General features: G+C 35.4%; 1 protein-coding gene across 2 annotated transcripts in view; it reads right to left on the bottom strand.

The window, feature by feature from the left end:
- GBE1 (1,4-alpha-glucan branching enzyme 1) overlaps window positions 1-23,344 on the bottom strand; it is a 262,977-nt gene that overhangs the window by 175,502 nt on the left and 64,131 nt on the right. For both annotated transcript variants that reach the window (XM_050779011.1, XM_050779010.1), the window contains exon 3: window positions 1,046-1,161. In XM_050779011.1, the coding sequence (XP_050634968.1) occupies window positions 1,046-1,161 (116 nt within the window). The remainder of the gene's footprint in view (window positions 1-1,045; window positions 1,162-23,344) is intronic.

Below are 23,344 nucleotides of genomic sequence, written 5' to 3'. Positions count from 1 at the left end.
TCTTCTTATTCCAAACAATATTCTTCTCTGCTTACTATTATTATGTGTGGCAATATCTTACTAAATTTTATATACACTTATAATTTCATTATTTATAAAATATTTTTAACAACCTACAAAATAAACATACTGTGCATTTTGATTTAATATATTTAAGTAACTCTGAGTTAATACTGTTAAATAACAAATGCCAATAAAAATAACAACTCAATCATAGGATTTACCATGGTAAATGTCCGAGGAAGAAAGAAACAAGGGACAAGGAAATATTATATAATTATATGACCATGGAGTAAAATCAAGCAAATGTGGAAAGATTTAGATCGCTTCTCTTGTAAACAAATGCCTTAAATCTGTAATCCAGACTTTGGAGCCCATCCCTCAGACATCCCTTGATGAGACAAGAGCGCCGACTCTAATTGCTCTGCAGACCTTGAATACAAAACCACATGGTCAACCAAGGCAGAGGGAGTGTGGAGGACACTCAGCCTGCCTCCAACAGAGAGACCCCTGGGCTAATTCAGGTGGCATTATCACAGAAGAATATGATAAACAAGACCGCACCACCACCATGTCAGAGGCCAGAAAGAGGAAGAACCAGAAGAAGCAGTCTCCAAAATGCATGAGCGTCCAACACAGCATCCCCTCCCACATCAATTTCATCCGACTTCTTTACAGATAAAAATCCTCTCTGCTTTGGCTGATTTGAAGACAGGTTTCATTTTTCCATTAAACTTTCTGTTTCCCAAGCTAAAGTTTTACAATTACTCAAAATCACTTTTAATATATCATTTCTTATATAAAGTTTCTAAACTTGTGATAATAATACAACTAAGTTTTGTTCCCTACCAGTCAAACAATTCTAATCTAACCCAATTCAACTCAGCAAGACCCTCTCCTAAATTTTCCTCCATTTGTACATTTAGACTGTTTCTCCCACACTTATCCTTCATCAGTTACACATTCTAACAGTTTAAATCAAACTTGGCAAACAAGATAAAAAGAACATGCTAAGTCCAGGAAAAAACAGGAGGGAGGAAACTACCTTTAATTTGGATCCATGAGGCACGAGTTCAGATTTATTCTGCTTTGGTGGAATATACAGCTCCCATTTTCCATAATCCAGTTTTTTATATGGGTATGAAAATGGATTCCAACCATCTAAAAAAATAAAGAAGATCAGTTAACAACAGCATGAGAGGACGAATAATTAATGAATTTCAAGAAAAACAAAATACTGTTTTACTTGCACAAAAAATCAAATTGTCTAAAAAATTGTTTTCTAAAGTTTTAATCAAAATACTAGTGGTTTAGAAAAGGCAGGTTATTCTTAATTTACTTCTAAAATATGCATTTTGAAGTCTGCTTTTGCATTTTATAATTAAATTAAGACTATAACATTTTCAGTTGTGGTTTCAACTCTAATGCTTCTGTCAATAAACAGAATGCAAAAGAAAACGATGGATCCTTTTTTTAGAAAACACCATCAACAAAAAGACACATTATGAACAAACAGAAATGTAGATGTCATGGTAGAAAAACAATGAAAAACCATTAAAATCATATAACATTTACTGAATTTCATAAGAGTGTGACAGAGTTGACATAAAATCTAAAGAAATGCCTTAAGCAAGAAAGACAGAAGGTCATATAAAGTGTCGGAAGTAAAGAAAAGGTGGAATGCAGGATGTGGAAGAAAGTAAAACAAACAAGAGCAGACCCACACACACGGAAATTAACATATCATAAGGGAGGCGTTAAAAACCAGTGAGTCAAGGACACACTATTAAATAAGTCGTGCTGGAACAACTGATTATCCTTATGAAAATAAAATAAAACAGATCTCCACCAACTAGTATGTCCCCAAATCATTTGAACATAGATTAATATTTATACATGATAGGCAGAACCATAAAATGCTTAGAAGAAAACACAGAGAAATGCATTTACAATATTGGAATATAAAAGGTTTTTTAAAGGAAATATTTTTTAAAACTATAAAACTTTAAGACTGGTAATTCTGACCATTAAAACTGTAAACTTATCATCATAAATAGATGAATCGACAGAATGACAAGACAAGCTATAAACTGGGAGAATACATTTGTAATGAATATACCAAAAGACAGAGAGCATCCACAATACATGAAGAACATTGTAAGTCAATGAGACAAAGAAAACAAACCAAGAGAAAGATTGACAAAAAATTTATTCAGGAGAGGACACTTGAATGGCCAATAAACATATGTAATGATACTCAAGCTCACTGTTTAATCAAGCAATCACAAATTAAAACAACAATAAGATACCGTTTCGCACTCAGGGCATTGGAAAAAATTAAAAGTCTAAAAATATCATCTAGTCAGCAACCATATAAAACATCGCTGCTGAAGGTAGTATCATTGGTAAAAACAACTTGACATCATATGTGATGCAAAGTTAAAGACATCTTAACCCCATAGCCCAACAATTCTGTTCCTAGGAAATAGCTTAGAGGAATTCTCATAAACGTACACAAGAAGGCATTCAAAATTATTCACTGAAGAATCCTTTGCCATAGCCAAAACACTGGAAGCTATCAAAATTTCAACAGCCACAATATGGGTAAAACTTTGCAATATAATTAAACAACTGGATGCTATACAATGGTATAAAATGAATGGATTAGAGTACCAACATATGCAAATATCCCACATACAAAAGTTAATTTTAAAAGGGTACAGAAGAATAGCATTTATATCAAGATCAAGAACTATCAAAACATTATATGAAACTTACTGATATATATGTATGTAGTAAAAATATTAAATCAGAAATAGGAATATGAAATATCAAATTCTATGGTGATTCCCTGTGGGTAGAAGAAAGGGAACAGATGAAGCTTCAATATCTGCAACATTCTTGTTAAAGTGAGTTGTATACACATAGATGTTTATTACATAATTTGCTATTTGTTTATGCTAAAATATTTCATGGTATTAAAAAAATCAAGCAGCCTTGTGGCATATACTCTGTTGCTAAGAGACTACATTCTCAACTAAGGACATAATAAAGGAATAATCAGGAAACTCATCTTATGCCATGTTTTCTTCCATTACACACCAACATTTTCACTCTTCTCTCTCAGCCAGTCTGAACAATGGGGGTAAAACAGGAGTAAGAAATAAGATTTAAATAAAGGTTCTTCTAAACAGTTACCTATTCCCCATCATGAAGACAGTCTGAAAATGTCTAACAGCAGTTTGTCTTCAAGGGCAGCTCTACAAGTTTGGTGCTGTTATACTCCTCTTCACCTAAAAACCTCAAATACATCGCACCTAAATACGCTGTGACATTTCATTACCAAAACAAAGAGTTTAGTCCATAATTAGAGGAAAAAAATAACAAACGTTTGGAATATAAAAATCTAGGTAATAGAACACTATATGATTACTGCATTTCTTTTTAGCTAATAACTTAAGACAAACAGCAGATCTTTTCCCGGTTAGGTAGATCTGAAAATACAGGGTACAGTTCATTAGTTCATTCATTCATTCATTAAATATGTATTGCATGCTTAATGCAGGCCCTGTTCAATGCCAAACCAAATTTAGCATTCCAAATTAGTCCTATCTCATAAAGAAAAGGTTAAATTGGGCTATAACAGACCAATATAAATGAGAAGTACAATGGTATATCCACTAAAAATTTATTAAAAGATTCAGATACTTTGAAAGTGAAAATTCAATGATAGGTGAAATTTAGATATGCAGATTTATTTGTAAGAGCTGTTTCCCCACTGTGAAAATGGCTTCCAATATCAGTTTTTGAAAATTGATGAACTAATTCTTCAGCTTGATATCAACTATTATTTTAAGACTATTTAAATAAGCAAAGTATTAATATTTGGTAAAAAAAAAAAAAAGTCTTTTACTATGTCATATTTTTCTTTTATAATAGTGTAATGATACAAAATCTCCAAAAGCATATGCTGATTATTTGTAATTATACACTGTGAAAAACATGTTTTCTTTGCATCTTCAAGAGTTTCATTTTAGTAATGCCCTTCTCCTCATGGGAATTCAGGTGTTGGCTTTCACTGCAGGTACTCTTTTCTGCCAAGCACAAATCTTTAAAGCAAGACTGAGAACAACTTCACATATTTACCCCCACCCAAAAAAAACCCAGTACGTTAGCCATCACAAGCTATGTAGAGCATTCTAAAGATTTTGTATGGGAGAGAAAGAAGGTTTGCAAGCATATACGTATGAAATTACTTAAGATTTTTCCATTACTCATTTTTCTCTCCAAATAAATCCCTCTTCAGCTACCCTACCATCAGATTTTCCATCTCCTTGACTCTTTCTTTAGTCATTGCAAAGCCCTAAATTCTTCTCTCTCATTCCTTTATTAGTGTTTGTTTCTTCTTTCCATTAAAAACATGGGCACCAACCAAAATATCCACTTCTACCATACTACATCACACAAAGGAATTTTTCCAGTAAAACCAGTTCCTGCCTAATATGAGTTTCTCAAAATACCCAATAAAAACAGCTTAACTCCACAGAATACACATGTCAATATCCAGAAACAGAATAATCAGGAAAATCACTGGATTTGGATCTGTGCTTATAAACTTAACATTAAACACTTAGCTAAGAAAGAAGGAACTATCATTAAGATGTATCCAGGTGTGATATTAGGAACCAATCACGGAAGCACAGTTAAAAATAAATACATAAAATTCAACTTCAAATTGTTGGTATAAAAATTCTGAAAATTGATTTTAAGTAAAATTGGATTTAGAAAAACACAGAAGGCAAAATAATATAAGCTGGTAGACACATTTTAGGGAAATGCATGTCTTGTGAAATAAGTCATGTGACTCTACTACAGAATATAATTGAAAATAAAGTAATAATATTAATAACAATAATAAATTGTACCAAGCCATATCAGAGCCTATCTAAAGACATTTATAAAACAAATCAGGTCACTCAAACATTTTTCATTTAATCCTACACGACTTATGCTGAGTACACGAGAGAGAATTAATTATGTAATGCAAAGAGTTTGCATTGCTATGCAGACCTGAGGATAGAAACAAACATGACTTCATCATGTGTGACAATTATTTGCTTCTCTACCAAGCATAGAACTACACATAGAACTAGAACAGTCTCTATCTAGGTCAGTGGGTTCTCAAACTATACCTCACATGAGAATCACATGGATTTGTTAAAATACAGATTGCTGGGTCCCAGTCCTAGAGTTTTTTATAGAGATCTTTGGTGAGGCCTAATAATTTGCATTTCTAAAAAGGTCACAAGTGATGTTGATGCCAGTGGCCTAGGGACTACAGTTTAGAAACAACTGCCCTGGTTAAATCCACTTAACACTTTTGTGAGTAATTTTCTAGATGAAGTTAAACTAAAAGGCTATCAAATAATATAATATATCAACAGGTCAAGGGACTTCTGAAATCAAAAATGTCATAAGTAATCCTTTGAGGTAAGTGTTAATCACATGATATATAGGATTTAAGATTTAGGATTGACTGGGGTTATAAAGCCCAGGAAGGGTGACCAGGGAGAATCAGATTAAAGACGCAATTTCAGAGATCAAGGAATTTAAATGTATTAATGTGAGGGAACAGAAATGATAATGAGAACATGAAAAGACAACATGCATTAAAACCATTATTGAATATACTATTATTAGTGTCTATAGATAATATTTTCTATAATATTCACAACAAAACATAACTTGGTTAAAAAGTATAAGCAACTGATAACAAAATGAATAAAAAATTAAAGGTTTATTTTTCCCACAGAAAAGTGATATTAAACCTTTTAAATGTTAACAATATTAACTCATATTCCTGTCTACTCTCCATTATCTACCATAATCTAGATATTACTAGGCTCAAAGTTAGGTACCCCCAAAACAAGGTGTGCTTATTTTTTCAGTTTTGGTGAAATTTTAAGAACATGTTCCCTACATTCATAAATTATTTTATTACAACATCTGCTAAAACATTTGATGTTTATTGAGTACAGAAAACCTGATACAGTTCTGTTTTAACGATAAAATGTTAAAATTTATTAAAACTTAGGTACACAAATAAAGACCATACAGGCGCTATTTACAATTGAGATAAATGTAAACAAATATAAAGACCTTTATGATGATCCACTTTCATTAATGAATAGTAAATATATTTTGTCATGATTTTTCCTAGTAACATTTTCTTTCCTCTAGCTTACTTAGTTGTAAAAACACAGTATATAATATACATAATATACAAAATACATCCTAATTATTAGTAAGGCTTCTCGTCAACAGCAGGATATGAGTAGCTAAGTTTTTGGGGAGTCAAAATTTATACTCAGATTTTGAGTATGTGAGGAGTAGGCACGCCTAGCCCCCACAGCGTTCACAGATCAGCTGTATAGTCTTGGAGCAACATTTAGGAACTCCAAGAATGTAGAAAGGATTCTGATACTCTTATGCCTGTCTAGTTTCTCTTGATAGAAACTTTTGGAGTGGCATATTAATGTTTTTGTTGAGATAGTGACTAAGTAGCATTCTTGGAGTTCAACATATTTTAATTTGCAGTCTTAAGTCTGGAATAAAGGTAGATTTTAATTATAAATTAAAGTAAAATATTTCTAGGAATCACTTGGCAATTAATATGTACTAATTACTCTTTTAAAATAAAAATACATACAAACATAGTATTTGAACCTCTCTTACTAAAGAAGGTCTTATATAGCTAATTAACAATAATTAATTTTTTTGGCCTTCTGTATTTTTCTTTCTTTTTTTATATTTTACTTAAGTACTGGGATACATGTGCAAAACATGCAAGTTTGTTACATAAGTATATGTGCCATGGTGGAAAATCTGATATATTTCTAAACCAAACATTTTAATAGGTATTTTATTATTAACAGGCTTAAATTCATCATATGTGATGAGGCATAAGATTCTATTTGTCCACAGACTCAAAACAAGCTGACAAAATTTAAATCGAGATACGGAAAAGAAACACTGTGATGCACAGTTTAATATGAACTGCAAACACACATTCGGCAAAGGTGATCAAACATTAACTAAGGTCACTGTATCAGGCACACAAACTCTGTGTTTATCTCATACCCAACAACCTTTCCTTTTCAAATGTACTAATCCTCACATAAAATTCTCAAATGTCAGCTTCCTTCAAATATTCCCAAACTCTTTGATTCACAGTGGAGTACCACTCTTCATCAGCACTTAGCCACTTCATTTCTGCAGCGTTTTTAAGTTTAATATAAATTTTCCTTATACATGACTGAAATGGTTCCAACTTAGTATGTAGGGTCTTCCATTTTTCAGGAAGATTCCAATGTGCTAAAGAGTTTGGTTCGCACTTGGGCCAATCCCTGCCACACCCAGACAAGCAGTGAGGTAAGATGCCTGGCAAATGCAACAGGCAAGGCTAATATACAAAGGCTAATATAAAGTCAGTACTAGCCCATATGGCAGATATCAATCCCATCCCATCTGAAAGGATATCCTCAGGACAAAACAGTTGTTAAATATTTGGAATATCACCACTTTGGAGCAAGGAAACATCCTTCCTCGCCATATGATGTCATTTAATTACTTTGTATCAGGCAGAATGTATAAGAAATTATAATGCAAAGGCTTATAAAGATTGAAGTTTGGGGACTTTGCTTGTATCAAGGAAAATCTTGTCATAAAGTACAGAGCTGGAATTTCCTATGGCATTGTTCTTACCCAGCATTATGAGGGAACCACACAGTGTCTGGTGGGTGACAGACAGTAGTCCTTTCTGACATATAGCCCTGTGCTGTTTGACTTTCTCTCTTCCCCTCCAGATAATTCTTCCTCCTCTCAGTTGGGTGCAAAGGAGTCATCCTTCTTCAACTTCTGCTGGCAGCTAGTACCCTGGGAAGGACTGTAATAAGACACTTCCCCTCCCTATCACTATTACCTTGGGGAAACTACTCTTAACACTTATTAGTTTAGCTTAGGTGTGGTTTTCAAGAACAATCTCTAAAGTATACCAGAGTGCCACTAAATTCAGAACCAATGGAATACTAATATCTCATTATTTAAAGAAACAGTGCTCAGTCATGTAATCTCCAGCTTTCTGGAAATTAGAAAATAAATCAAATACAGTAATTTGTTCATTACTTAACAATGGGGATATATTCTGAGAAATGTTTCATTAGGTGACATCATTATGGTGTACACATTATAGATTATATTTATGCCACCCTATATGGCATAGCCTACTACACACCTAGGCTATATGGTATAGCTTATTGCTCCTACACTACAAACTTGTATGACATGTTATTGTAATGAGTACTGTAAGCAGCTATAACACAATGGTGAATATCTGAGTATCTAAACATTAAAAAGGTGCAGTCAAAATATTATAATCCCATGGGACCACCTCTGTATGTGCAGTCCCTCATTCACCAAAATGTCATGTAGCATATGACTAAGAGCTAGAGCTTCACTTACTAAATTGTTATTTAAGGTATTTATGGGAGAAAAGAATTTTATTATCAAAAAAGTGTGGGTTTTAAATAAAAGCATGTTTCTTTATTTCTAAAATAGTATTTACATTATGGTACTTTCTATGTAACAAAGGAGATGATAAATGGATATACATCATTGCTTGTAATTTTAAATGAAATTAATAATGTTTCATCAATAAACAGTATTTATACTATGATTCTTCTTATGTAAGAAAGAGAGTGATAAATATTCTTGTTTATAATTTCCAAAAGCATAAAATACAGCAAAGAATGAATAGAAATTACTCTGAATATGAGAATATGCACAGATTAGTAGTCTTCCAGGATTGTACTCATTATATTTTGACTCAAAACCATGTAAATAATTCATAAAATGGGAAAATGTAGTAAGTTAAAAAAGAAAAAATAAGAAAAGCCCTTAAAATATAAATAAACTGAAATAAATGAACATAATTGCATTATCAATAGTAGCATATCAGGCAAATCTGACTCCAGACTGAAGAAAGTATTGATAATTTTATTAAGGATAAAGTTACCATGTTACCAAAAACATCTACTGATAGTAAGAATTGCATAGGCCAGGTGCGGTGGCTCACGCCTGTAATCCCAGCTCTCAGGGAGGCAGAGGCGGGAGGATAGCTTGAGCCCAGGAGTTCGAGACCTGCCTGGGTAATATGGCGAGACCCCGTTCTCCACAAAAAGGAAAAAAAAAAAAAAAAAAAAAAGAATTGCATAAAAAAGTATTAATGACAAAATTGTACACTGCCTCCAGTTTGGTTTAAATTATGGAAAACAAAACAACTAATGTACATGAGGCAAGGGAAGCGATGAAACAACACTAGCTAACTATTGATAAGTGTCAAAGCTGGGTGAAAAGAATATAGAACCTTATCTCTATTATTCCACAGAGTACAATATTTCTGTAATAAAAATTTAAAAATGAATGTTATGAGGTCTCTGTGCACAAATACGTGTCCAAATCTCTTTTCTTGCTATCAATTATAAAAAGTGATATTATAAAGCACAGGGCATAAGGTTTAATATACTTATGGTTCTGAATACAGATTAACAAACTACTTTCTGGATAGGTAGTTTCCATTAATACACCAATCAGCCAGATATGAGGATGTTCAACTACCCATAACCTCATCAACTCTGAAAATTATCATCTTAATAACAGGACATACCTGCCTTGATCAATCAGGGTTCACTAAGAGAATTAAGCCCTAATGTTTTAAGAATCCATTGTATGCAATAAATTAACTCCCCTTCAGTGCATCTAGAATCGTATTAGTTACATATAGTCATTGCAATTTGGAAAACAGGCACTCAAATAATTTTCTGTGTTCTGTGGATCAGATGCAGAACCTCTCATTATTGTTCTAACTGTAACCAGTAGCTTTCGATACAGTTTTCATTTCTTTTCAAAACAGACTATAATTGTAACTCTGATTATTCTCTCCAATACTATTGTTATTTGTGAAAAACTGTATGGTGGGTATTATATTTTCCTTAAGATTTTTTCATTAATTTGTAGTTTTAATGAAATGAAGTTCGTCAGGAGGCTTACTTTGTAGTTCAACACAGGGGCAATCAAACCATTTACTTATTTACCAACCTATTTACTTGCAGGAGTAGAAACCATTCAATTATCTCAAAACAGATTTTATGGAGAACTCCAACATAAAAACTACGCAAAGCATATAAAGGCAGAGCCGAGCTGGTTGAAATGCCTCTATCTGGCCGGCTTTCTCCTCATTTCTTACCCTCCCTCCAGAGCCCACCACATGGAACTCAGTTCTAAAAAGTGCTCCAGTGTATAATCTATCTTTGTAGATGTTTCACAGATCCTTGAAAGTATGTAATTTCATTTTATTCAAATTCTCCATTTATTTTCAGTTTACTTGACCCGCTGCAAGCTAACAGTATATTAAATACTACCATGACAAGTGAGTTTGAAATGTTATCCAATTTCGGCCGGGCGCGGTGGCTCACGCCTGTAATCCCAGCACTTTGGGAGGCCCAGGCGGGCGGATCACCAGGTCAGGAGATCGAGACCATCTTGTCTAACACGGTGAAACCCCGACTCTACTAAAAACACAAAAACAAAATTAGCCAGGAGCGGGGACGGCACCTGTGGTCCCGGCTCCTCGGGAGGCTGAGGCAGGAGAATGGCGGGAACCCGGGGGGCGGAGCTTGCAGTGAGCCAAGATGGCGCCGCTCACTCCAGCCTGGGCCACAGAGCCAGACTCCGTCTCAAAAAAAAAAAAAAAAAAAAAAATCCAATTTCACACAATTCATGCCATCTATAATTGACCAAAAATAAACATTATTTAGGATCTAAGGATAATGACATTTATCTTTGCTGTGCCTTGCATTATTGATCGCTTTTTACCTAGTATTACGGACTGAAAATTTGTATGCCCCCCAGATTCATGTTAAAATCTTAACCCCAAATGTGGTAATATTTGGAGATAGGGACTTTGAGAGGGAATTAAATCATGTGGGAAAGCCCTCATGAATGGGATTAGTACCTATATTACAGGAAACCCAGAGGCTTGGTCATGTGAGAACACACTGTGAGAAGACAACAGTTTGCAGCACCGGAGAGGCCCACACCAGAATCCAACCATGACGGCACCCTGATCGCAGGCTTCCAGCCTCCAGAACTGCAAGAAATAAATGTCTTTTGTTTATATGCCACCCAGTCTATGGTACTGTGTTATAACAGCCCAAACCCACTAAGATACTTGGGTTTGGTTTGGGTCTGAACATGACTATCCTTTCATTTTGTAATTTCTCAGTAAACCAGAAGAAAACTAATGGGTACAGCTGTAAAGTGAGACATTATTTGCTTAGAAAGAACATAGAAAGGATAAAGTAGGAAGGAGAAGAAATGTAAGAGACTTGTGAATGCCATTTGGTCTATAACCAGAGGTAGCAACAGTCATCCTGTGGGCCAAGAATGGCTCTCAAGTATGTTTTCAGTAGCTAGCTATCTCTCCATTTTCCCAAACATTTGGGACCCAGTAGGGGGACTCTTTTTAGACAGGGAGCACACTCTAGTTCCCTGTTCGATGCCATATCACTATCAACTGCAACTTAACTGATTCATCACTTCCTTGGTTTCAGCATGTATTTGAGTTTAGGAACTCTCCTCTATACCCTAAAACACAATCTTCTATCTTAAGATGCCCCACCTGACCCAGTCCATGGTGTGGGAGCATGGCAATGGTTTACAGTAATCAAGAAGGGACCTACATAGATCTCCCTCCTAACCCTATAGCCGCATATGAAAATACACCAATAATGTTAAAATAATGGTTTTTAATATAGCTAGCAATGTAACAGATAAAAACTCATGTGTCTCTGGCCAACTGGTTTTCAACAAGGATGACTAAGACCATTGAATGAGAGAAAGAATAGTCTTTAAAACCAATAGTTCTGGGACAACTGGATCTCCACATAAAAAAAGAATAAATTTGGATTCCTGTTTTGAAGCATATACAAAACTAACTCAAAATGACTCATGTCAGAACTAAAACTAGAAAACATACGTCAATCTTTGTAATTTCTGTTCTTTAATATCACACAAAAAGTACAAGAAACAAATGAAAAAACTGATAATCTGACATCTTCAAAATTAAAATTTTTGTATGTCAAAGGACATTATCAAGAAAGTGAAAAGGCAGTCCACAGATTGGGAGAAAATATTTTCAAATCATATATTTGATAGGGGACATGAATCTAGAGTATATAAAGAATATTTAACAATTAAAAAAGACAATCCAATTTTTAAAATGAGCAAAGGATCTGAATAGACATTTCTACCAACAAGATGCACAAATGGACAATAAGCCTACAAAAGGATATTCACGGGCTGGGTGTGGTGGCTCACATCTATAATCCCAACATTTTTGTAGGCCAAGGCAGGAAGATTGCTTGAGGCCAGGAATTCAAGACCACCCTGGGCAACATAGCAAGACCCCATCCCTACAAAAAATAAAACAGCTGGGCATGATGGCACACACCTGTAGTCCTAGCTACTCAGGAGGCTGTGGCAGGGGGGTCGATTGAGCCCAGAAGGTCAAGGCAGCAGCAAGCCATGATGACACCACTGCACTCCAGCCTGGGTGGGAGAGTAAGGCTCTTTCTCAAAAAAAAATAATAAATAAATAAATAAATAAAAATAAACATAGTAATAAAAAAGGGTATCCAACGTTATTAGTCATTAGGAAAATACAAATACAAATCAAAACCACAATGAGATACCACTTCATGCACACTAGGATGGCTAATGGATAGTAAGTGCTAGCAAAGACACGGGAAAATTTCAAACCTCAGGTGCTACTGGTGGGAAGATAATACGGTGCAGCCCCTTTGAAAACGCTGCAGTTCCTCAAAAGCTAAGGCAGAGTTATCATTAGACACAGCAATTCCACCCCAGCCAAGATACCCAACTAAAATGAAAACACACGTCAACACAAAAACTTCAATACAAATGTTCACAGTAGAATTACTCATAATAGTCAAAAGGTGAAAACAATCCAAATGATCATCAGTAAATGAATAAACAAAATGTTGAATATTCATAGAATGAAATATTATTTGGTCATTAATAGGAATGAGGTACTAATACACACTACAACATGGAACCTTGTACACATGCTAAGTGAAAGAATCACACCCCAAAAACATATATTATATGAGACCGTTTATATGAAATATTGAACACCAGCAGATTTACAGACACAGAAAGTAGATCAGTGGTTGCCTAGTGCTGGGGAAATGGTAGGATGATGGCTAAAGGGTATGGCATTTCTTTTGGGGTGTTGAAAATGTTCTAAAATGAACTATAATAATGGTTACACAACTCTTTCATTACATATACTAAAAGCCATCAAATTGTACACTTTTAAATGGTGAGCTATATGCTACATGAATTATATCTCAATAAGGCTGTTAAAAAATAAAACTTTTTTAAAAACTATAAAATTAAATAAATATATAAAAATTAATATTAAAATATTAAAATAATAAAAATATAAAATTTATATATAAAAATTAAATATATTTTAAAATTATTATATAAAATATAAAATATATAAATATTATATTAAATAAATATAAATAAATGTCAGGTAGCCTTTATTCATTCACTTCCACTGAGCTTTTGCCCTAGAATAAAATCAGGTTCTGTTGGAGATACTGTAAAGGAAAAGACCACATAGTGAGACATATAAAAATTTAATGCTGAATGGTTAGCGTGGTCAATAAGTAGAATTAAAGACTCAGGATGGATAGCTGAAGACTCTATGAAGAAAAATGATTAAAAATTTCAACGCTTTGCCAAGGTAGAACAACTTAATCACATTTGAAACTACAAACAACAACAGTCTCTTTACTCTTCTCAAACCCAGATTAGTTAGTGGTAGCTTTAGAGGTGATTACCAACTTAAGCTAACGATGATGATGCAAGAACTTATCTTTTACTCTGAATGAGACCTGTAAGGAACACAAATCTATAACTTTTAAATAGCACCCAAATGTTTTGCTCTCTGGACACAGGTTTGGTAACCAATGGCCTATGTTATTATTTAAGAAACCTGACAAAGAATTGAGGGAGGAATTTTCTTTCATTTTACATATACATTTCATATATATTTGAGGAAGGAGAGCTGTGAACAACTTTATATCAAATAATATACTCCCTTTAAAAAAAAAATTTGAGCAGAGGCCATCTCAAAACTAATTATATGGAAATGAAGAGTCTTATTGTGATAGAAATAACAAAATCATTACAACAACAAAAAATAGGAAGACGTGGTGACACTGATTCCAGTAGCAGTAGTTATGGATTGTCCTTAGTGCTTGACTTTCAACATCTAATTCAATTACCTCAAATGTCCCATAAAGTATTACAATTTTCATCTGATGGATGAGAAAATATGCTCCAAGAGGGAGAGTAACAAAGACCAAATCGCAGAGCTATTACATGACAGGCAGTATGTGAGTCATGTTAGTCTGACTCCTGCTTCTGTCTGTATGTGCTCTTACCCTCTACAACACGTATACAACAATCTAGATCCAGCCCAGCATCTATCTACTGGGTAGAAATGTGGATAATACCTGTCCTAGACAACTCAAGCTGCTATAACAAATACCACAGATTGGGTCACTTAAACAAAAAACATTTATTTTTCACAGTTCTGAAGGCTTTGGAAGTCTAAGATCAGGGTGGCAGGACAGTCCAATTCTTGATAGCTGTCTTCCCAACTTGCAGAGTACTGTCTGCACGTTGTCTCACATGGTGGAGACAGGAAGCCTCTCTCTGGAGTCTCTTATAAGGGCACTAATTCCATTCATCAGGGCTCTCCTATCAAGATCTAATTACTTCCCAAAGCCCGCATCTGCATATTTCATCACATTGGAGATTAGGGCTTCAACACAGGAATTTTGAGGAAACACAAACGTTCAGTCCACAGCAGAAATTTAACTAGATTTTATGTTTGCCCTCTCAATTAAAGCCATCCAGGAATTGCATGCTTTAGCAATCCAAATTTTTCTATGGAATTTTTTTTTCATAGAAAAGCTCACTAGTACATTTTTGCAAGCCCTGAAAACATCAGGCATGTCAATATAGCAGCTATGCCAGAAAGAAAGCTACATCAGTCTGTCAAAACACAGGATCCCCTCAACCACACTGCTGGGATAAGTCACCATCCCCAGCCAAGTAAGTGACAAGAGCATGATTCAGGCCACTCTCTGGATATTCCACCTTAAATGACAACAAAGTGTTTTGTTAACGTTTACAACATGCCTAGCATTAATCTTGGTGTTATAGCCTTGTGGAGGATAACAACAAAAATATCATAAAAGAGAATGACAGCAAGATAGACAGATAGAGGAAGAAAATAACAAAAATAATTCATTTTACCAAGTAGCTTCCAGTATCTCCACAGAGAGGTAGACTTGTACACTCTACTTCCGTGCAGCAGCAGGTCTTCTATTTCACAGAGAAAACTGGAGCCAGGAGACAAGAACTTCCTCAGCTTTCCACTCTCAAACCTATGAACTGGTAAGTGCAGGCTCCTTTACCTCCTTTCCTTCAGTCTGTGAGAAAGACATGTTTTTCTCGTTGTTGTTTTGTTTTAGTTTGTTTGTTTTTCTCTTGTTCAAAGCTAATCATTTGATTCCATTCTTCTTTTTTTTTTTTTTTTTTTTTGAGACAGAGTTTCACTCTCATCCCCCAGGCTGGAGTGCAATGGCAGGATCTCAACTCACTGCAACCTCCGCCTCCCAGGTTCAAGCAATTCTCCTGCCCCAGTCTCCCAAGTAGCCAGGATTACAGGAGCCCGCCACCATGCCCAGCAAATTTTTGTATTTTTAGTAGAGACAGGGTTTCACCATGTTGGCCTACCTGGTCTTGAACTCCTGACCTCAGGTGATCCGCCTGTCTCGGCTTCCCAAAGTGCTGGGATTACAAGCGTGAGCCTTCGCGCCCAGCCGATTCCATTCTTTTCTCTTTTGTACAATTTTTTTCTAATGTTCTGTTGTTTTCAAACATGCTCTCAACTTCTTTATTCTCAGCATTCAAATATGATGCATTGATGCACTGGCTTAAAGAACATTAACACACTGAAGAAAACCTGTCTTTTTGATTCAAGCCATTCTCTGGCTATCCTGCCACTGACAGGCCGATCTCCTGACTGCCATCTCTACTTCCTCGTCTCTCTTCAGCTGATACGATGTTTCTGAAATACTCTGGCAAAGCTCACCATACACTTGTAAATTTCCAGTCCCAATAGTTCTCTGCCGACTTCAAGTGGCATGCATTTTCACTGGCATTTGAAACTCCTGGTTCCTCCTCCTTGGGCTTCAGTGATACCCACCTCAGTTGGATCTCTCAAACAACAACAATAAAGATGGAGATGAAAATGAAGGAGTGCATTTGAAAGCTACGTCACAGTTAAATTTGGTAAGACGACTGTTTGGTTATTAGGGGTGGCAGAGAAAAATAATGTTTCGCTTGCGTGGTTCTTTAAATGGGACAGAGAATATAAAGTAAGAGAGAAGGGAATTGTAAGAAACTAGAAGTAGTCATCTACAGCATCTACTACAACATCTACTACTGCAGGAAGATAAAGGAAGAAAAGATACCTAAATGGAGGAGGGAGGGAAGTAAGATAAAATAGCGAATGCAGGTATGTGGGGTACTAACCTCTACCATTATTTTTGTTTCTTATTGCAAAACAAGGATATATTCTGCATACAAAAAAATATATAGATAAATTTTAAAGACACTGGCCAGGAGCGGTGGCTCACGCCTGTAATCCCAGCACTTTGGGAGGCTGAGGTGGGGAGATCACCTGAAGTCAGAAGTTTGAGACCAGCCTGGCCAACACGGGGAAACCCCATCTCTACTAAAAATACAAAATTACCCGTGTGAGGTGGCGTATGCCTGTAATCCCAGCTACTCTGGAGGCTGAGGTAGCTTGAACCTGGGAGGTGGAGGTTGTGGTGAGCCAAGATCACACCATTGCACTCCAGCCTGGGCAACAAGAGTGAAACTCTGACTCAAAAATAAAATAAAATAAATAAAATTTAAAGACACAAAAACATACTCAAACCACATCCACCTCTACATTATTAATGCCTTAGTATAAAATCTCCTCATTTTTTATTACATAGGTATTTATATGCATATGCATGTGTCTATATAGTATAAAATATATATAAAAGTATATACATACTTCTTTTAACTTACAATTTTGTAACCTTTTGTCACACACTACACAGTCAGTGTCACCCGTATTAATACATATTCATTTATTACAGTAGTTCCCCAACCTGGTTATCTTTAAAAGTTCAAAAACAATAAAGACTGTACTATAGATCTGTCAATCAGATCCAGGAGTGGATCTTTACTTTTATAAGCTCCCTAAATGTTTGCTATTCACACACAGGTTTTGTAACCAATAGTCTATGGTATCATTCTAGAAATCTGACAGAGAAATGAAAGAGGTATTGTCTTTCATTCTAATATATTTAGAGAAGAAGAATGATGAGCAACTTTATATGCAGAGGGAAATAAAGCAGCAGATGGAGAGGCTGAGGGGAGAAGAAGAGGTAAACAGATGTACAATATTAAGGACACAAAAGAAAATGGGATTCAAAGTATGGATCTGTGACAGTAATTTCTTCTACCAACTTTTGAAAGCGCAAGGAAAGGATAAATAGAGACACACAGACGTTTTTCAGAAAATGATTGGAAAGTCAAAAATCTTCCTTTCTGGTGGCTTGTCTTTTCTCTGAGAAGTCAAGGCAACTATTATGTGAATGAAAAACGAGGAGGCAGTAAAATCAGGGATTCTGAGGAGAGTAGTGAAACTGAAATAGCTACCATGGAGAAAGTTAGAAAGAGCAGGCTCGGGGTGTGCAAATGATATCTGTGAAATGTTGATGGCCATGATTCTGTAGAGGCAGCAGTTCACATCTCTATGTGATTTCCCTCACTGTTCCCAGAAGCTATGCAAAAGCAGAGAAAAAAATCAGACATTACAGGTTTACAAGGTGAGCACGGTGGAAGCTCAAAGTTCAAAAGAGATGAAACGTTCAAAAAGAGATCAAGGGGTCTGGAGTAGCATCAAAGTAAAGTAGTCACGTCACGAAACATCATAGATGGAGACGCCCCATTCCGTCTGGAGTATTTAGCATCACGGAGTTTCAAACAAAACAATTCTGCCATAGCAATCTTTATACCTTTCACACAATAAAGTTTGATAATGCTTTCCAAAATTCTCCTCATCACTCACCAGCAGCCTCATTCCACACCAAAAAATCTTGCTTGCTACTCCATCACCCTTCCTAAGCATATCAAAACCTCTAAAAAAGCAGAGTCATTCTAGCAGATCCGCAGATGCATGAGTGGAAAATAAATGTTTACTATTGTTACACAAAGTGTGGAAATAGTGTGCTACTCAGCACTACTGTGGATATCGCCAACTCGTGTATCAATGAAGAGTGATAACTCCCTCTGAACTCCCACAGTAGCCTACACCTACATCTACCATAGCACTTACTAACTACACTTAATACATTTGCTTATATGTAGCACTTACTACATTTGTCTATATTGATTTGTTTTTCCCTTCTTTGACTGCCAGCTTTCTGAAGGTAGGCATCAAGTTTTATTCTTCTTTGCACCCCAAAGCCTAATACAGAATCACCCACAGAGTAAGTACCCAACAAGTATTTACTAAAATAAATGTTCACCTTTTTATGCCAAATGAAGATCATATTAAGCTAACTTGGCAACTGAACATGTAATAAAGAATACAATTCACCCAAAAAAACCATTTCTTTTTAGTTCTGCAAATGAGCATAAATAGTATTCTTTTAATAAGACTCCATTATACACTAAGATTACATTAATAAGAATTATACCTGGGTTTAGCAAATAATATAAATGATTAAAATGCACAAAAGATCTAGGTGGTTCCTTTTGTTAACCTTTTCAATTAGTATGGGTCACTAACCAAATTATGTTGACAGAGATTTAAAAGCAAAAGTACAGTAATTTTAAAAAACATGAATGACATGAATGTATTTACTTGTATTTTAAAACAGATCTTAATTTTCTTTTATGTCCTAAATGCCAAAAATAATATATATAATATATATCTAATACTATATATAAATTACATATGCAATTACTATTATGTATATGAACTATATCCATTCAACATATTAAATATCACCATTTTAAAAAACAAATATTCTAAAATGTTCAATATGCTATTAATCTAAAAATTCACAAAATGCCAAATTATCTATGCCCAAACATTAGCAGCATCTAAAATAAACCTCTATATGTAATTTCTACATTTATTAGACATATAGGACATAATTTATTAGACTATGTTCCTTTTTTTCTGAAATCTAAAATCCAAGAAAATTGAATCACTTTTAAATGAACCAACGTGTTTATTAGATCTGTAGGGTGTAAGAAAACTTCAATTGCTACTCTGTGTCATGCTGATACAGGCATAAACTCTCAGGTTAAACTTCTCTCTTTGTAGTACAAGTTTCAATTTGGATTTCAAAAAGCTTGAGGCCATCAATTTTCACATCTTTCCTCACTCCCATTTCAGAAATCAGGGACCCAATTTTAGGAAAATACTGGCAACTTATATGGAGGCTTAACATGTTCAAGAACAAATCTGACTGCCATTAGGGCAATTCCATTAAAACAAAGAACATTTAATGCACCAACAATTGTCATGTTTTCTGTCTTTAATGTAATAGCCATTTGTTTAAAGTCGAACAAAGTGAATAGTCATGTTTTCCTTAACTACTCCACTGATTAGATTTTAAGAACGCTTAAATTTGAAACAAAATCATTAAAATGTTTTGTCACTTTTAACTACTTCATAGAATAGCCCGCAAGGCCCTACGTCATCATCTCACACACAGCCTCCCATCACTGGCGGGCGAGTCCACTCTACCAGTTGTTGAACTAAGCTTCTTCCAGCCTCTCTTGACCACTGGCCATATTGAGGCAGCCAGCGGGGAAGGGGTCCCCAGAGAAACTCCCACCAGTCTGCGCCCTGGGAGGAGTATGCACTGTGGTATGTTCCTGCTGGGATGTTGGTGTTGTTTGCAGTGGGGAGGAGCCTGGCCCCTCCTCTTCCTGGGTGGAACCTGGGATTCAATTCAAAGCACACCAGCAGGGATTCTGGCTTTGTGGAGGATCCCTGTTTCCCATTTTTTCCCTTTTTACCCAATAAAACTGTGCCTTACTCACCCTTCAAATTGTCTGTGAGCCTAATCTTTTGTGGCTGTGTGACAAGGCCCTGTCTTTAGCTGAAGTAAGGAAAAGTCATGCAACAAGAGGTCCACTACATAAACGTTATAAACTGAATGCTCTAGAAACAGAGAACTCTGTGCGTCCTCTGCGCCTACCCCACGTTTCTAAGGAGCACAGTAAGATCTTCACAACTATGAAGTCCTGCCAGAAATAACTGTGGCCTCCAGAAATAACGTGGACTTCAGTTCTCTGACATCAGCTAGACACTCAACACCAACCAAAGTCATATGTACATCCCCTCGGTGCTAACTCTGTGTGTGCATACTTCGTCTCTAAATTCCTCTTATTAAGCTTCCCAAAGAAATGAATAAACTATATCTCAGTTGTAACACTATCAATCAAATAGGACAGGAAGAGCTAGATACAAAAACACCAACCAAAAAGCAGTAAGACAGATACTCCTCCAGCTCTGGTACTGGGTCAGGCACACAGCAAACAATAAATGTGCATTAAATAAACAGTTACCAGAACTACTCACTATTTTATAGTTACATGTACGTGCCTGTTTAAAACTACAATAGTAAATTTTTCCAATATATTTATGAAACATTTGCTAATCAATTAATTGGGATATCATTAGCACTTATCCTAACAGAATTAATAACCCAAGCCATTCCATAACAGCATCATCACCATGAAACACAAATTTAAATGATGGAAATCCTCTTTTTTGCTGTTTTGTTGTTTAATAAAAGGGTTAAACCTTTTATAACTGTCTTTATTGTGTTTCTATTTTATTCTACTTTTTATTATCTTTATCATCTTGCCGTTTTCCTTATTGTTGTCTCATTTTATTTATGATTCTCTTTATTGTCTTGCTATATTATTGTCCTATGCTAGACATTACAATTGTCTGTAAGCATAATTAAGTCCTACTAACACAAAGCAAAAATGAATTAGTAAAGAAACATTTATGTGAACATACTAGATTCTAGGAACTATGCTAGCTCTAGCACACAAAATTTCATTTCATTGTATTTTGAAGCACTGCACACAGAAAGCTATTCCTATATGGCTGATGATGAAGATTGGCAACAAAATAAAGTCCAGATGAGGATAATCCATCTGCTTGCAACAACAATGGATTCCAGTTTTCTGTATGCCTAACATGACCATGCCTTCTTGTTCAGCCTCTGAAAGTGAATGAATCTTGATCTTAAATGAGAAAAGATTAACAACTCTGTAACGTTGCAATTTCCTTCCAGTTAATGATAATATATTTACAGGAGATTTCAGTCTGTGATTCCTCACCCTGTGAAGAGGAAGAAAAAGGAGAATAAAAATGGACTATTTTATAAAAAAGCTTTTCCTTTAAAAATGAAATGAAAATTATAGTAAATAGACTTAACTTTTAACAGTTTATTTTGGTTTAATATGTGCAATTACTCTGAGATATGTTATGCTAGTCAGCATGACCTAATCGTTAAAAAATTAATAATAAAATTTGAATTCTAAAGTTGGTTGGATGCAGTGGCTCACACCTATAGCCCAAGGAGGCCGAGGCAGGAGGAAGCCGGGAGGGAGGGTCACTTAAGCCCGGGAGTTCAAGACCAGCCTAGGCAACATACCAGGACACTCCTCTCTATAAAAAATAAAAATTAGTGGGGTATGGTAGCACGCCCCTGTAGTCTCAGCTACTCTGGAGGCTGAGGCAGAAGAATCGCTGGAGCCCAGGAGTTGGAGGCAGCATTAAGCCGTGGTCATGTACACCTTCCTAGGTGACAGAGCAAGACCAGGTCTCAAAAATAATAAATAATTAATTTTGTAAATAAAATAGTACAGTTGAATCAAGCACCTAAAGTAGTATTATTATTCATCTGGGTAGATCTTAGGCAAAAGTAAACCAATAAAAGAGAAAACCCTACTTCTGACTTAGTAACTCTTAGAGGAAGGGATCTATAATGAGTTGATGGACAGTAGCCAAGGGTGTGATCATAGATTGGAGCTGTGGCAATTGCTCTGAAGTTTATTACCCATGCCTACTCCTATGACTTTACTCGGGTGGCAAAACTGCCATGACCCACACAGCCCAGACTTCAGCATCTTCTCACAACAAGGGAGACCCACATCCTGAAACCAGGTGATGCAGAGCCAGGAGTACAGTGAGGACTGGTAGTTGGCCACACATCCTTCTACATTCATCATATTTTTATTTTTAATGCCTTGGATTAAAAGTGCTCAATCAGATAGGATCACAGAGTAAGTTTGGAGCCCTCTAATTTCTTCTAATTAACCTAAAATGATTACATAAAGGGGAAGTTTGCAATTTGGCCAACTAATGTGCACCATATACAGTCTCATTTATGTTTGCTTTTCAACCTCAGTAACTTCATGCTTCATATGCTTTCACTTCAGAAGAACAATGTCCATTGGGCAGTATTATGAATAAAAACCCACCCCATCTGGTGAAAACATTAAAACACCAGGAAATATAGCTATGTGTGCTAACGAGGTGTTAGGAGTTGAGAATGCAGAGCCCCCTTTTGCTCTCAGTTTTTAGTTTGGTTTGCTAAGTTTGGTAACGTTCTCCATCAGGAAAAAAGTGAACCATATTTTGATCCAATATACTGTTATAAAATGCTTTCAGAAACTTTCTTTATATGTTCATTGTAATAATTCAATTAAAATGTGCCTTTTTTGGGCTAAACTTTATAAAGAATTCCTATTAAAGGCAAGTACTGAATACAAGTTCAATACAAACTAACTATAAATTTAATTTAAGATTTTAAACCTATTTCTAACTTAAAGAAAGGTTAAAGCAATCTACTTTTAATTAAATATATCTATGGCAACTTAATTTTAAATCTTAAGGTTTTGCAACCCAATTTTTCACGATAAGAATATTACTAAAACTCATCTGCATTGAATGACAATCTTCCATTCCTCTCGGCTCTGACTCTATTATCTCTCTCATGGGAATGAATGCTTTGCTATGACT

The sequence above is a fragment of the Macaca thibetana genome, chromosome 2 (assembly GCF_024542745.1).
Source record: "Macaca thibetana thibetana isolate TM-01 chromosome 2, ASM2454274v1, whole genome shotgun sequence".
NCBI lineage: Eukaryota > Metazoa > Chordata > Mammalia > Primates > Cercopithecidae > Macaca > Macaca thibetana.
This window is presented reverse-complemented; position numbering and strand designations above follow the sequence as displayed.